This window comes from Megascapheus bottae, chromosome 17, assembly GCF_031878675.1.
Source record: "Megascapheus bottae isolate mThoBot1 chromosome 17, mThoBot2.hap1, whole genome shotgun sequence".
Classification (NCBI taxonomy): Eukaryota; Metazoa; Chordata; class Mammalia; order Rodentia; family Geomyidae; genus Megascapheus; species Megascapheus bottae.
The window spans coordinates 43,033,373-43,049,582 of NC_143525.1; the positions used below are offsets into that span (position 1 = coordinate 43,033,373).

At 41.0% G+C, this 16,210-nt stretch overlaps 2 protein-coding genes across 3 annotated transcripts in view; both read left to right on the forward strand.

Annotated features, from left to right (window-relative positions):
* The window catches only part of Dhx40 (DEAH-box helicase 40), a 32,961-nt gene extending 28,402 nt beyond the window's left edge, over positions 1-4,559 (forward strand). Inside the window, exons 16-18 of the mRNA XM_090351133.1 lie at positions 1,971-2,040; positions 2,716-2,944; positions 4,048-4,559. Of these exons, the coding sequence (XP_090207259.1) occupies positions 1,971-2,040; positions 2,716-2,944; positions 4,048-4,187 (439 nt within the window). The 3' untranslated portion in view covers positions 4,188-4,559. The remainder of the gene's footprint in view (positions 1-1,970; positions 2,041-2,715; positions 2,945-4,047) is intronic.
* Positions 4,560-10,161: 5,602 nt separating this feature from the next.
* Cltc (clathrin heavy chain) overlaps positions 10,162-16,210 on the forward strand; it is a 64,340-nt gene continuing 58,291 nt past the window's right edge. The window contains exon 1 of one of the 2 annotated variants that reach the window (XM_090351134.1): positions 10,162-10,443. In XM_090351134.1, the coding sequence (XP_090207260.1) occupies positions 10,402-10,443 (42 nt within the window). In that variant the 5' untranslated portion in view covers positions 10,162-10,401. The remainder of the gene's footprint in view (positions 10,444-16,210) is intronic. The other variant, XM_090351135.1, reaches the window with a different exon arrangement.

Here is a 16,210-nt window from a genome sequence, read left to right on the forward strand (position 1 = left end):
AAACACTTCCACTAATAACAAAAGACAAGTGGAGCTGTGACTCAAGTGGAAGAGCACTAGACTTGAGCACAAAAGTTTGTGATAGCATTCAGGCCCAGAACTGGCACTACCCCTCTACCCTGCCCCCCCAAAAAAATGTGTGTGTGTAATTGTGTGTTGTGTGTATATACATGTACATATGTCCAGAAAGATAAAGGGAATATACTTTCTCTCATAAGTGGATTTTAGATCCAGAATTCAGCCTTCCATGTAAATACTCATAGGTTACTATGCATACATACATAATTAAGTTGACTAAGGTATAGATAGTTTATACAGGACTGAAACTCTGAGAAAAACTTTCAGGGAAGTGGTGCTGTGGCTCAGACTGTAGTGTTGACTTGAAGAGCTAAGGGCCAGCACCCCATCCCAGAGTTGAAGCTCCATGACCGGCCCCCCCCCCCAAAAAAAAAAATCTTTTAGTAATTAAGAGACATGCCTATCAGGAAATTAGAACATAATGTTAAGGGAGGAGGAGATCTAGTGAAAGCATTGCAGATGAAAAGGGGACAGGGAATAAACGTAGTCACAATACTTGATGTGCATATGTGAAAATGGAAGTGGGAAATTTGATGGGATTCAAGTGGGGAAGGATATTTGCCATGAGGGAGAATGATATTCTGATTGTGATACAATTGGACATGTAAAATTATAACCCACTTGTAAAACCTTTTGGAGATTAAAAAAATCTTTTAAAAAAGTTACGAGATTTTTATTTTCTCTTTTTTTTCTTTTTTGCCAGTCCTAGGGCTTAAACTCAGGGCCTGGGCACTGTCCTTGGACATTTTTTTGCTCAAGGCTAGCACTCTGCCACTTGAGCCAAAGCACCACTTTTGGCTTTTTCCTTGTATGTAGTACCAAGGAATCAAACCCAGGGCTTCATACATGCTAGGCGAACACTCCACCTCTAGGCTACACTCCTGGCCCCAACATGAGATTTTTCTAATTGCCATGTTTTAGAATAGTAAAAAAATCACTTTGAACAGAGATGTAGCATATTTTAACACAAAACCTATACTGTATGTAAGCCAGAAGATAGACGATTTTGTTTTACTATGTATTACTTGTGAAAACAATGTCTTGAGAACAGTAGCTAATTTATTTGAGTCTTAGTTTTGATTTTTTAATAAGGTCCCTGTGCACACCAGTCTTGGGGGTTGAACTTAGAGCAATTCTGATAATGAGAGCCTGTGCCTTTGGCTTGTCAACAGTAGCTTCAAATTTGTTGTTGGCTAACTTGCAGCAGGGGTTGGCTGTAGGCTCTACTTTGGAGCACACTCTTAGTTATGCCACCATATTGCTGGGGCCTTCATCAGAAGAAGCAATGCTGAGTTCTCACAGCCAGACCACACCAAAGCCATCAGGCTCTGATGTCTTATCCATAGCAGAAGCAGCAACAACAGCAGTGATATGGTTCTTGCTCCTATGAAATAAAGCAATTTTTGTAGTATGCTTCAAACTCAAGAGCTGCTAAACTTTTTTTCAGTCAGTTATTGGTGTAGACTTGCAAATGGATTTGTGTAAGCAAGAAGTTCACATTGAAGAAATGGGAAATTGACTTCCCTGACCAAATTGTGTTAGCATAGAAATATAATTAAAAGAATAGAGTATTAAAGTCATTAGGTATATCTCTTCTGTATCACTAATAGCTTCCTTACTTAATATTGCAATGAAATATATAATATTACTATTATGTAGAAGTTCATTGCAGAGGTATAGAATTTGAGAATGGGCAAATGCTCTGTGGCCTTCTTAAACCAGCTGTTATGAGGTTATTGTTTATGAGTTACTTAGACTAGTATGATTCTCCCTCCCCCTACTACTCTTTGTCATAGAACATACTTTAATTGTTCACTGTTAGACTTGATGTTCTATTTAATTGCTTTTTTAAATTGTTCTGATTTTTATCATTTGTTTTTTTCTGTTTTTAGATCTGTTGGAAGAACGTTTTGTACAATGGATGGGCGCGGAAGTCCAGTTCATATTCATCCTTCCTCAGCAGTAAGTATATTATTTTTAATAAAGGGAAGACATTTATAAAAGTATAGGAAGGACTAGGAGTTTGGCCTAGTGGTAAGAGTGCTTGCCTAGCACGCATGAAGACCCAGGTTTGATTCCATGGTGCCACATAGAAAAAAAGCTGGAAGTGGTGCTGTAGCTCAAGTGGCAGAGCTCTAGCCTTGAGCAAAAAGTGTCCAAGGACAGTGCCCACGCCCTGAGTTCAAGCCCCAGGACTGGCAAAAAATAAATAAATAAAAGTATGGGAGTAAATAATATATAAATGGCTTTTCCTTTTCACGTCAAGGTTGAGTTTGCATCTTCTTTTTTGTATGGAGCATGAACTCAGGGCCTCTGACTCAGTTTTTCATTCATGACTCGTACTCTACCACTTCACATTTCTACTTCTGGCTTTTTGTTGGTTCATTGTAGTTCATGGGTTTTCCTGCCGGGGTGGCTTTGAGCCACAGTCTCAGCTTTCTGAGTAACTATGATGACAGGCCTGGGCCACTAATGCCCAGCCTCGTATATCTTATATAGCCTCATTTTTATTGTAGATAGAGTGTAAGGGTATGGGCTGATCAGTCTCTCTGGATTGTTAGGAGAATTTGGGTTATTTGGTTGGTCTAGTATAGAATAGAGTGAAATGATCATCTTTAAATGAATTCTTTTGTATAGCTTCATGAACAGGAAACCAAACTTGAGTGGATTATTTTTCATGAGGTATTAGTTACCACCAAAGTCTACGCAAGAATTGTGTGTCCGATCCGTTATGAATGGGTGAGAGACTTGTTGCCCAAACTGCATGAATTGAATGCACATGATTTGAGCAGTGTTGCTCGACGTGAAGTTAGAGAAGATGCAAGAAGAAAATGGACCAATAAGGAAAATGTGAAGCAGCTAAAGGGTGAGTCATTTATTCTACTCTTGTGTGTGTGTGTGTGTGTGTGTGTGGATCATGGAGCTTGAACTGAGCCTGGGTGCTATTCCTCAGCCCTTCAGCTCAAGGCTACCACCCTACCCCTGGCCTGGGCACTGTCCCTGAGCTCTTCAGCTCCAGGCTATTGCCAAGCCCTTGATCCATGCCCCACTTCCCGTTTTTTAGAGGTTAATTGGAGATTAGAGTCTTAGGTCCTTTTGTTCCCCAGGCTGGCTTTGAACCTTAATCCTCAGATCTCAGCCTCCTAGTAGCTAGGATTACAGGCGTGAGCCACCAGCTCCCAGCTGGCTCCTTCCCCCGCCCCCCCTAAGAAAATTTAGGTCCTTAGAGAAGCAGCATAAGACCAAGGCACTAGTGACTCATGTCTATAATCCTAGCTACCCAGTAGGCCCAGACCTGAGGATCGCAGTTTGAAACCAGCCTGGGCAGAAAAGTCCTGTAAGACTCTTGGCACCACTTAACTACTCAAAAACTGAAAATGGTGCTGTGGCTCAAATGGTAGAGTGCTAGCCTTGAGGACAGAGAGGAAAGGAAATGAAAGAAAAGGAAGGAAAAGAAAAGAGCAAGTAAGCAGCATATGAGTTGGGGCAGAAAACTTTATTATGAGTTCATATACACAAAAAGCTTTGAGGCCAAATGGATGGATCATATAATATCCTTATTTAACATCACTGGACTATAGACATATTAAGTTTTTTACCAAAAAAATCACAAAAGGGTTTTTAGAAATGTCAGCCACATAGTGTTTTGTTGTGGCCTCGTAACACTGTCCTTCATGCTTTAATTAGGGCTGTTCTTACTTCATCTCTATGTGCTTTTTTGTTGTGGTAATTAATGGGTGTTTGAGTGTTCAGACTTATGGTCTCACCATGCTAAGCATGCACTATCACAGAGTTACACCCTCCAGCACAAGTTCTTACTTTCTAAGCATAAATACGTTATTTCTTTTGATAAAGCAAACTTAATTTCCTTTTAATTTTTTACTTAGCATTGAAAAGTCAGGACATTTCTTTCTCTAGTATTGAAATTCAAAACTCAAGTTTTATTGAAATCAATTTGTATATTTTCAGATGGAATATCAAAAGAAGTCCTTAAGAAGATGCAAAGAAGAAATGATGACAAATCCATATCAGATGCACGGGCTCGTTTCCTTGAGAGAAAGCAGCAGAGGACCCAAGATCATGGTGACACATTGAAGGAAACAGGCTAAGCAGTGAGCCCTCCAATTCAGGAAGTAGGAAAAGCAGCCAGGAAGTGTGCTTCTACTTTGCCAGTTATTTCAGACATTACTGCCAAGAGGAAGTGGTCAGCAGCTATTTCTAGCCTGTGAGCTGAAAGCAAATCAAAGCTCATCAATACCAACTAAAGGAATTTTGAAGGAAAAGATTGGGTTGCATAGTCATAGGCAATGATACCTGAAACCAATGAAAGACAATACTTGTAATATTTTCCTTGCTTCAGTTTTGCTGGCCTTAAACTGGTATTAAATGCTGTCATTGAGATATTTTCAAAGAACATGGAATTGTATTTAATCAGCGTGTATTCCATTTGCATTGAAGCATTAAAAATTATTTTCCTTAAATCTCTTTAAGGCCTTCTTGTTGCTGTTAGAATAGTGTTATTCAGGTACGTGACCATTTTCTTCAGAAGGCTGAATTTACAGTAAGAGGTTTTTACTCAGCAATACGTAGATGTCTAACCATTTAATTGCTACAGAGCTTTATAGATATAGAGAAGAGTCAGTTAGTAAATAAAATTTGCCTATGACAGGATTCTTTCTTGAATTAATACTAATCCTTAAATTGATTTTTTCTGGGATTATACAAATTCCTTTTTATATAAAAATATATTGTTTAAAACAGTAGCTATAGCCATTAACCAAAGGACAGATGATATATAAATAAATAAATATATATATATATAAAGTCTTTTTTTAGCTGTTCCTGCATACTTGTATCAGCACCATGTATGTAGGTGCGACAGTGCTTTCAAGTAGCCCCTCCACCTGGCCTACTCTTTTGCCTCTAGCTGCTTGGGTAGGACCATTTAAATATCTGTTACACTGATCTTAAGATGGGATTTTCAAAGCAGCCAACACTACTTCACCAGTGTTTCAAATTGGAACCTTGAGGCTAGTTAGTATTACACTCAGGCCACACTCAGCACTTGCCTACTCTTGTTTACTGCCTTGTAATCTAGTTATTTGTGTATATATGTCTGTCTCCCTCACTAGATTATACGCTCCTTGTGGGCAGGGACTGTGTCTTTTCCGTCTTTGTATCTTTCATGGCACCTGGCATAGTGCTTTTGCACATAGTAGTCACTCAGTGTTTGTTAAATAAAGCTTTTAGTGTCATTTAATCTTGAAAGACAGTAATATGTGTGTTTTTAGATACGGGGATGGGGTGCATGTAAAACCTAAGTCTAAACTTTATAGGTAGCTAACTCCTCTAGTATTTTCCTTTGGAATCTACACCGGATTTTTTTTTTTTTTTGTCTTGTTTTGTTTTGCCAGTCCTAGGTTTGAGCTCAGGGGCTGAGTACTGTCCTCGGGCTTTTTCAAGTCTAGAACTCTACCACTTGAGCCAAGTACTATTTGGCCTTTTCTATATATGTGGTACCGAGGAATTGAACCCTTGGTCTTCGTGCATGCTAGGCTAGCACTCTACCACTAGGCCAAATTCCCAGCCCCATCTACACAGTTTTATGTTCAGTATTAGAAGCTTGAAGCCTTTTTTGAAAAGTCACATGAGAACCCAAATCCATGTGCTTTTCCTTGTAGGTGAGTAGTTATGGTTTCTGTGTTTGCAGATTTCTTAAGTTTACTTAGGACTGCAAACACTTTCAGCACAATGATCATTTAGTCTTGTCAGTTTTTCTGCTAAGGTGTTTGTTATCAGTGTGTTTCCTTAGATACAGTCCTTGTGATAGGCTCATGGGTTCTTGCAATGCAGTCTCTTTTCAGTAAATATTTAGCACACACTTTAAGTCTTTAGTCCATATAGTCAAGTACCATCACTTGTCCCAATAATATCTTTGTGGCATTTTCCTTAAGGATTCAGTCACAGGTGTTAACAAATGTTAACTGTTTGTTTGTTCTCCATCCTACTCCCTGCTCTGTTTTGATCTGAAAAATGTCTTCAATTTTCCTTAGAGTTTTTTTGTATTGGCTTTTAAGAAATAGTGCTTGTTATCTCCCTAGAATATCCTTAATTTAAGGGTTTCTCCCTTCCTCATAGTAAGGTATTTTAGACTAGAATACTACTTAAGTGATAGTCTCCTAAGATACCATATATGAAGACATATGGTATTTTTTTTTTTGCTCCTTGTTGATGATACTTTTATTTGGTTAGACTTTTTAAAAATTTCAATCTAGTTGTAAGAACAACTCATAAATAATTTCAGGGGAAAGTACTTAAAGATTATATAAATTATCCCATTCTGCACAAAATATGAGGGGCTATCATTAGTTGAGTCAGGTTTATTCTTAAGGTTGAAAAATGACGTTTTCTTTCTTTTCTTTTCTTTTTTTTTTGTGGGTCATGGTGCTTGAACTCGGCCTGGGTGCTGTCCCTGTGCTCTTCAACTCAAGGCTACCTTTCCCCCACTGTTGATGGGAAGGCTTACCTACAATCTATCTTATACAGACGGTGTATACAGTTGGATACTGTATGGACAAATATCTACAACCCAAGCAATATTCATTTTCTTACTGGCATGGTTTTTTTTTTTCTTGCTTGAAAAGGTAAAGATCTGGTCTAATCCTGCTGGATTCCTATCAGTAACCCTAGGGAGCTTGAGGTATTTCAAAGTTGCTGTTCAAATAATTATCTTACTTGAGTCTGGCTAAAGTTCATTCGATGTGAATTTTTAGTAAAGTTTTTGCTTCCAAATGTTTAAATACCCGAGAAAAGCCTTTGCTGTGTGACTTTTTTTTTTTTTGCCAGTCCTGGGCTTGAGCTCAGGGCCTGAGCACTGTCCTTGGACTTTCTCAAGGCTAGAGCACTACCACTTGAGCCTGAGCACCACTTCCCGCTTTTTTCTATGTATGTGGTGCCGAGGAATTGAACCTGGGTCTTCGTGCATTCTAGGCAAACACTAACACTAGGCCAAACTCCTGGCCCTGCTGTGTGACTTTTACCCTGTGACTGGCTCAAGCTGTTTTCTGTAAGACAGAGAGGCTTTTTGCTTTGTTTTTGTTCCTAGCTTGAAGTACAGCTCCACTTCTGGCTTTTTGGTGGTTAATTGGAGATAAGATTCATATCTGAGTGATCCTCAGATCTCAGTCTCCTGAGTAGCTAGAATTACAGTTGTGAGCCATTTGCACCGCCGAATAAGTTTTTTTTTTTTTTGAGATATCTTTCCATTGGGGGTAACATGTACATACACATCTTAGTTCCTGACATAAAATATAAGATTTGTAGAACAATAGAGGTTTCCTGTATACATTTTGTGAAACTGGCACTCTATAAAATAATAAAACAATGTACTTTTTGTTAATGCACTGTGACTCACTGCAAGGACCTATTGTTGAACATTCAGAAAAAAACTTTAAATTCAAAGAACTTGGTCATTTACCTTCACGTGGCTACGTTACCAAAAAAAATTTTTTTTGTCCGTTGTGGGGCTTTGAACTCTGGGTGTGGGCACCATCCCTGAGCTCTGCAGCTCAGGACTGCTATCCCTCCTATCACTTGAGCCACAGTGCCCCTTCTGGATTTCAGGTGGTTAATTGGAGATGAGTATCAAGGACTTTCCTGCCTGGGCTGTCTTTAAACTGCGTTCCTCAGATCTCAGTCTCCTGAGCAGCTAGGATTACAGGTGTGAGCCACTGATACTAAAACACTTTTTAGGGCATTGGTTCATACATTGCAGTAGTTTGTTAAAAGTAAAAAAAAAATAATAATTAAAAAATTCCCATTCTGCAGAGCAGGATTGGCTTTCTGGTTTCATAGTTTATATGTCTCTAATTTAAGGTAGTCCCTAAACACAGTGCCTTAAAGGTATAATTTAGGAAACTTAACAGCACCTTTGTTTGGGATTTCTAAATCATAGGGCACTTCTGCCTTTACAGAGTTAGAAAGGGCAGCACACTCTCATAATAAACATCTCATTACCCTACTCCAAACTGCAGATCTTTAAAAAGTCTCTGGGTTCTTGATTTTTCAGTTTTTCAGAAAGGGTCTTGGCAATATATGTGGTTCAGGCTGACCTGAAACTGGATCTTTCTACCTGAGCCCGTTATTACCTCCTCCCAGTGCTGAGACTCCAGGCATGTGTCACTAAGTACTTTGCCTTGGGTTGTTTTTAAAAATGTTTTATCATCTGGACTTTGTTTCCTTTTGAAAATGATGCACTTATTGATTTTAAGGTGAAGTATTCAAAATGAATTTTGGTATATTGCAAAATATTCTTCTAAATGATTTCTGAAAACAATACACTCATTGGATTTCTATGTGTAATGACACAGCAGTTATGGTAACATTTGCTCTAGTAAGCTAGATACCCCATGGTATCAATTACAAATCAATTGAAATTCTAAATGTACTTAAAACTTTAGGGTCTGTGTGAAAATGCAAGATATTTACTAATATTTTCAGGTAGCTTGCTCACATGTAGTTCTTGCACGCCAGATTCTGAGATTGAAAATGTAATTTAAGCTACTGCATTACTGAAACAGAACAGTAGTAGCTCCCTTAGAATTTTCACAGAATTTTTTCACTGTGGCCAAATACCTGCTTATTAAAGACTGGTATTAGGAAGTTATTTCAAGTGTTGCAGAACATATTCCAGTATTTGTTTTAAAACAAAATGAAAATATGCAAGCATAACCTACACCATGGTGGAAAAGCTTTTCTTTGAAGAACAGCCTCTGCTATTCTTGCCAGATTCACTAAAAGCAACTAAAATGATTAAGCAAACTTCTCTAAGCAAAGCTGCTGACACAAAACTATTGTATACGCAATAGGACTTTATGTTCTTTAGCTGGAAAGGACACTAAAAATAATAATCGTGGACTTGACTTTTTCCCAAGAGCTTTTGGGGGAAGTGGGAAAAAAAGGACAAAAGCTGAAAGACACCCAATTCAATTGTTTTTAACTTTTATTGTATTAGTGTTATTGCAGGCTACGTTTTATCAAGAAAGTATTGGATTACTGATAATTCCACTAGATCCTTAATGCTTCTGAAACTATAGGCAACCTCCAAGTGTTCCCAACGAAATCCAAGGCCACGCCGCTCCTCCAAGAACGCCCTGCAGGTTTTACCAGTCACCCGTGAGAGTCATCATTTCGCACTGCTAAAAGCTGCTGGACGCGATCTCGGCCCAGTCCTGGACAAGTGCTAGCTGAACTAGGCTGCCGCAGGTCCACCAAAATGTCCGCAGAAACGCTTAGGACGAGCGACCGCAGGCCAGCCTGGAGGGCACCAGGCGAACGGCCCACACGGTCCTCGGAGGGAATCGTCCCCGGAAGAACGCCCAGAGAGCGAGGCGCGCGTCAGGGTCTCCCCGTCGCCCGAAGGGCGTGTGCCGAGGACCAGGAAGGACTCCAGCCCCATTCCCACCGCCCACTGCGAGAAGGCCGGCGGGGGAGGCCCGGCGCCGCCGCCGGGGCCGCGCTCTGCGGAGAGGCCGTTTCCCTGAGTCACGGCGAGGCCAGGCGGCTGGGCCCGTGCGCCCGCGCCACGTCCTCCGTGCGGTCCGCGCCTCGGTCGAAATACACAGAGGCTGCCAGGCCTCAAGATGGCCCAACGTCGGTCCACCTCATTCCCAGAGGACTCAGCATGCTCCCTCCCTGACCCCCGCCGTCCATGCTGGCAGCCACCAGCCGACCCTTCCCCACCAGCGTCACGTGCACCTGGAAGTGCGTGGGTGGGACTTACGAGCGCCAGCGGAAATGACGTCGGTCTCCTTGAGTCGCATGATGTGGCAAAATGTAGAAAAAAGGGGGGGGGAGGAGGGAGGGCACCAGAAACCCGAAGCCAGAGAAAGTGATGAGTCTAAAAAAAGTAGTCCCTGGGTTCCTCTAGTCCACTCCGGCGCCTCAGTGCAGGGAGACTCGGCGCCCTGCGCGCCGAATTCCTGCGCCCGCCCGCGGCGCGGCGCTCGCGGAGGGGTACAGATAAAAGCGGAGGGAGTGAGGCGCTCGGCCGAGTTCTGTCACCGGGATCCTTCCGCAGGGCTCAGCCGTTTCCGGAGTCTGCGCTGCGCCCGGTTCCGCCATTGCGGCTCTCCCGGCCCCAGGAGCCTCCGCCCCCGACCCCAGCTCTTTCGTCTGCCTGCCAGTTTCCTGCATCCCCGGAGAGTATCTAGCTGAGCCCGACCTTCCCCCCTTCCCCCTTGTCCTCCTCTCCCTCGGAGAGCCCGGGCAGCCTCTGCCCCCTAGCCCCAGTGACAGGAGGACATCGTACCTCCCGACCTCGCCATGGCCCAGATTCTGCCAATTCGTTTTCAGGAGCATCTCCAGGTGCGGCTGGGCCGGGGCTGGGGCGGGCGGTGGGGAGGACGGGGGGAAGGTTTCGAGCCGGGTGAGGGCGGGGGGTGGGGGTTGTCAGTCTCTGGCGTAGATGGAGGAAGGGGGCCCGCTAGCCCGGAAAACCTGAAGGGTTAAAATGGGACGACACTTGTTTGGAAATGACGATTTGGGGTGCAGAGGGCGGCGAGGCCAGGCCCGAGCTCGCTGGGCCTTCAGCTTCCTGGATAGCAGGAGCTGCGCATACTAACCCCCCCTTCCCTTGACTCCGTTCATTCATTTGGGTCGGAGGGTGGGAGGGGGGTTCTCCTGCCGCAGAATCCCCGTCACCCCGGGGCCGGCGCAGAGCTGTCACCCTCTCCTGCTGGGATCTCTCCCCCTCGGCGTCTGCAACCCTGGAGTTGTGCGGCTGCTGGGGTGGGGAGGAGGAACCTTTCTCATCCTCCCTCTGCGGCTCTCAACTGAGAAAGGCACCTTCCCTGGAGGGCGGGGGGGTGGTGGTGGTGGGGGAAATGGCGGTGTCTCGTCTCCCGCCTTCCCCGAGGCAGTAGGAACAGAAGGTCACTGAAGGAACTGTAAGGGGATTGAATGAGGGGACGCATTTCTTGGGGCGGTGTCAGCCTCAGAGTGTGTGAGGTCAAGGTCCCTAGGGAAAGGCACGTGTTTTTCCTCTCCTGATTTCTCGGGGTGCCGGGTTCCTGTAACTCCTAACCCTCAAGAATTATTTGGGGATCATCAAGGGGATGTTCTGGAGTCCAGCAAGGTAGTAGGACTGGGGCGTTTGTACTTCCCCCGGACTGATTGGAATTAAATAGAGCCTTTCTACTTCTGGAGACTTGGCCAGGTTAGTTGAAAACTGGCTTTAAAAAAAAAAATAGGTTCTACACTTCTTTCCCCCTCCCCCCGTGCTTTATCCTGGAGGCTACATTCTGTAGTCTTATCTGGCTGCGTGCCTGTGTGCAGCGTAGGCAGGTGACCATTGGAGGAGTTCACTGAATTAAGCCTCTCTTGAGCTTTCCGATTTTCCTAGTTCACCAATCCTAGCTTTTACTTTAACGGAATAATTTATTACTAATTTATTTTCCCTTTCAATATCTCTTTAATAAAGGCTACTTCCAACGCTGAAGGCTTTTTTCATGAAGATGCAGTGGTTTGACATACACTATTATTAGACCCTTGGACATTTTATCATTGAAGACAGATTTTATTTACTTTCTTCCACTGGTAGAAAGGCTTAATAGAGTCTTGCTAATAAGAAAGATTAATAAGGGTGTGTGCAAAATAATTTCATTATTTCTTTATAGATATTACCAAGTTTTCATTAGCAAGAAATTCTCCTTTACATCTGAAAATGTAAAGACTCATTTCCTCTAAAAAAAGTTAAACGTAACTTTTGTTGTCATCACTAGTTTTTCAATAATTCATTTGAACTTTGCAAAAAAAACCACTATTTTACAAAAGATTTAAGAATGTTAAGTGATAATATGAAGAGGTTATTTTTCCAGCACAATTCAAGTTTGTGGTTTTCTCTCTTAAAACGTGGTAGTGAATGAATGTAGAAGGTTAGGAAGGTATGGTGAAGAGCAAACATGAGTTTGTCATCACACTACAGTATATTTCAGAAGTACTTTGCAAACAAATACATGTAAACCAGGTACAACTGCTAATAACTTCACAGGACAGGGGTTTGCCTCTTTGGTAATCCTTACTTGTTGATCAGTGGTGGTTTAAGTTATAACTTTTTTTCATTTCTATCTTTAATAGAAATGACAAAAATTCTGAACATTAACATGGTCTCAAACATTGGAAACTAACCTAAGACAGATTTAATGATTAGTAAGTTGTTCAAAGTCTGAAAATAAACTTGAGTGAAGCTGATGCTTTCTCAAATAATTTAGATTTGAGCATAAAACAGCTTTGCAGCTACATTTGAGGGGCCGGGAGTTTGGCCTAGTGGTTAAAATGCTTGCCTAGCATACATGAAGACCTGGGTTCGATTCCTCGGTACTACATACATAGAAAAAAGCCAGAAGTGGTGCTGAGGCTCAAGTGGTAGAGCTCTAGCCTTGAGAAAGTCTAAGGACAGTGCTCAGGCCCTGAGCCCAAGCCCAGGACTGGCAAAAAAAAACAAAAAAAAAAACAAAACAAAAAAAAAACAGCTTTGCAGTTACATTTGAGAACTTTAGACATTAATTTTTGGAATGCTTAGCCATGCTTAAATTTGAGGTTAGCTAGTATAAGGTTAGCTAGTAGATAGTGATTAGTGTTACACAGAAATGTCCAAATCATCAACCTCTTCCAGGATAACATACCTCTTAACATCACATTTTTATTTCCTTTTAAAAAAAATTTTTTTTTTTTTGTATTTTTTCCAATTCCTGGTCTTGGACTCAGGGCCTGAGCACTGTCCTTGGCCTTTCTGAAGGCTAGCACGCTACCACTTGAGTCATAGCACCACTTCTGGCTTTTTCTGTGCATGTGGTACTTAGGAATCAAACCCAGGGCTTTATGCATGCTAGGGAAGGCACTCTTACCACTAGGCCATCCCCCCACCCCCTTATAAGGATTATTTTGATTGTTGTGTTAGGTCTTTGACCCCTGAGCCCCTGTCAGTTTTCTAAGTAGCAGAATGTGTTCTGCTACACCGGGGATAAAAAGTAGAAACAAGCTAGGTGCTGGTGGCTCACCTATGATTCTAGCTATTCAGGAGACTGAGATCTGAGGATTGCAATTCAAAGCCAGTACAAACAGGAAAGTCTACAAGTCTCTTCATAAGCTACCAAAAAAACAGAAGTGAAGTTGTAGCTTAAGTGGTAGAGCACTAGCCTGGAGCAAAAGAGTTGGGGGCAGCACCCAGGCCCTATGTTCATGTACCAGGAACAGCATGCCCATGCGCGCGTGCGCACCCACACTCACACACGATAGAAACAAGAAATGAGGAACCTGAATGTGGAATTAGCTTGTGAAACTTCAAAAAGCGAACTGTACAGAATTTATTTGTATACCCAAGGGGTGCCCCCCCATCCACACCCATAATGTCCAAATAAAGATTCTGTCATCAAGGTTTGGAAATACATTGAGTGTTAACAGATAATATTTTGAAGGATTCTGTTTATTTTTGTAGACTGATAGCAGTCAGTAATTAATTGCTTGTTTCAGCATGGTATCACCAGAGTTGCAGATTCTAAACAAATCTTGGACTACTTAGAATTGCTGCAATTCTTAATTCTTGGTATGTTAAATGCCTTAGGCCAGATGAGAAACTCTTTTTGTATTCTTGGAGTGCTTTAGATTTCCAATAAAAGATTTTCCCCTTCATTCCCCACCACCCTTTTAAATGTTGATTCATAAATGCGGGCATGGAGTGTGTTGTTGATTTAAATAGTAGGGATTCTTGCTAAGATTATTTTCATTTGCAAAGAACAAGCAATTATTTCCTCTTTGAGAGTTGATACTCAGGTGAACTGTCTGAAAGAGATATACTTTATAGAATTAATCTGAAATCTACCTTTGAAATAGTTTCTAAAAGTAAAGTATATTTTTCATAGTTTTCTTACAAGTCAGTTTATTTAGATTTTTAAGGTGTATGACATTTAGTGAAAACATTTCTACTCAGATAAGTAAAAAATTCAAAACATGTAACTATGTGTCTATGGACTCACCAAACATGATGTCACGTGCCATGAAATTTTTGATTTTTAGGAACCCTGAACCTTGTACTGTAAGTTCCATTTATATTTGGTCCTCTGTTTCTTTGCAAAATTATTATTAAATGTTATATTCAACTCTATGATAGTTGAATTAACATTTACCTGATTTTTTTTTTCTTGTTAGTGTTGGAGATGTGGTTCCTTGTGTTACTGTTCAGTAGAAAACTTCTCTTCAATAACGGAAATGTCTATTAGTTATATAAGAACATTGAGCACTTGAAATGTGGCTAGTGTGACTGAGAAGCTCAAGGACAGAGCTGGAGTTTAAGCCCCAGGACTAGCACCCTTCTTCACCCACCCTCCCCAAAAAAGAAAGACTTCTACTTGTTTAAAATATGATTAATTAGGCTGGGAGTTTGGCCTAGTGGTAGAGTGCTTGCCTAGCATGCAGGAAGACCCGGGTTCAATTCCTCAGTACCACATACATAGAAAAAAGCCAGAAGTGATGCTGAGGCTCAAGTGGTAGGGCTCTAGCCTTGAGAAAGTCCAAGGACAGTGCTCAGGCCCTGAGCTCAAGACCAGGACTGGCAAAAAAAAAAAAAAAAAAAATATATATATATATATATATATATGTGATTAATTATATGATGCAGTGAACAGAATATTGGTTTGGGCATTGTTGAACCTAGTGCTGTCCATTTAAAAAATGTGATCCAAGTGTAATCATTTAACAGTTTTAGGGTCCATAATATAAGTGAAACTTGAGTCAATTTTAATGTAATTTATTGAATTCATTCCCAAAATATTTAAATAAATAAACAAAAAATTTACTAGATATCTTTAATTTTTTGTACTTAACTGCTAAAATTTGATGTGTATTTTAGACTATGCATTTTTTTTTTTTTTTTGCCAGTCCTGGGCTTGAGCTCAGGGCCTGAGCACTGTCCTTGGACTTTCTCAAGGCTAGAGCTCTACCACTTGAGCCTCAGCACCACTTCCAGCTTTTTTTCTATGTATGTGGTACCGAGGAATCGAACCCGGTTCTTCATGCATGCTAGGCAAGCACTTTAACCACTAGGCCAAACTCCTGGCCCTAGACTATGCATTTTTAACTCAGGACCTAGTTTCATTGGAAATACTTAATTTGTATCCAAAAGTACTTGATTTATATCCTAAAGGCGTCAATTGGAGAGGCATATTTGCATACATATATTATTCTGGGCAAACTTTTCTAGTAGCTGAATTTATTACTTATTTAATTTTAATTAAGTTAAAGTAAATCACAATAGCCATGTTTATAAATCAAATCTTATATTGCATGGTCTTTCCTTGTATACTTCTGGAAGTATAATTATTAGTTAGTATTCATTGGTTATATATATTTGAGAAAACTAATGAATCACATTTGATAAAATGCTCTTGGCATGCCAATCAGGTTTTTTATTAGTATATTTACATACTTTTTTTCAATATAAGATCTTGCTATATAACACAGCTGTCTCAAATGTATCATCTTTCTACCTCTGCCTCCTATATATGTTCTTTAAGTTGGTAATATTGAAGTTAGTGTACATAAGTGGAAAATGAGTTCATTGTTTTTAATTTAGTATTTTGTGTTAGAATGAAGCTTTTTTTCTTTTCTTTTCTTTTCTTTTCTTTTTTTTTTTTTTTTTTTTGCCAGTCCTGGGCTTGAGCTCAGGGCCTGAGCACTGTCCTTGGACTTTCTCAAGGTTAGAGCTGTACCACTTGAGCCTCAGCACCACTTCCGGCTTTTTTCTATGTATGTGGTACTGAGGAATCGAACCCGGGTCTTTATGCATGCTAGGCAAGCACTTTAACCACTAGGCCAAACTCCCGGACCCGAAGCTATTTTTCTAAATTAATATTCATATATATTATGTTAAAACTAGCTTTATGAAGTCAGCTTATCTCTGAGCCAGAGTAAAGGCTATAGCTTTGGCATCTTCCATTCTATACTTTTACCCCATGTAGCTAATAATGCCCTTACCTTGAAGAGATGGCTGGAAGTTTGGATCTGAATGTGTTAAGCAAACATCCATCCAACATAGATTTTATGAATTTTGTATTTTGCATTGTGGAAGGCATAATTT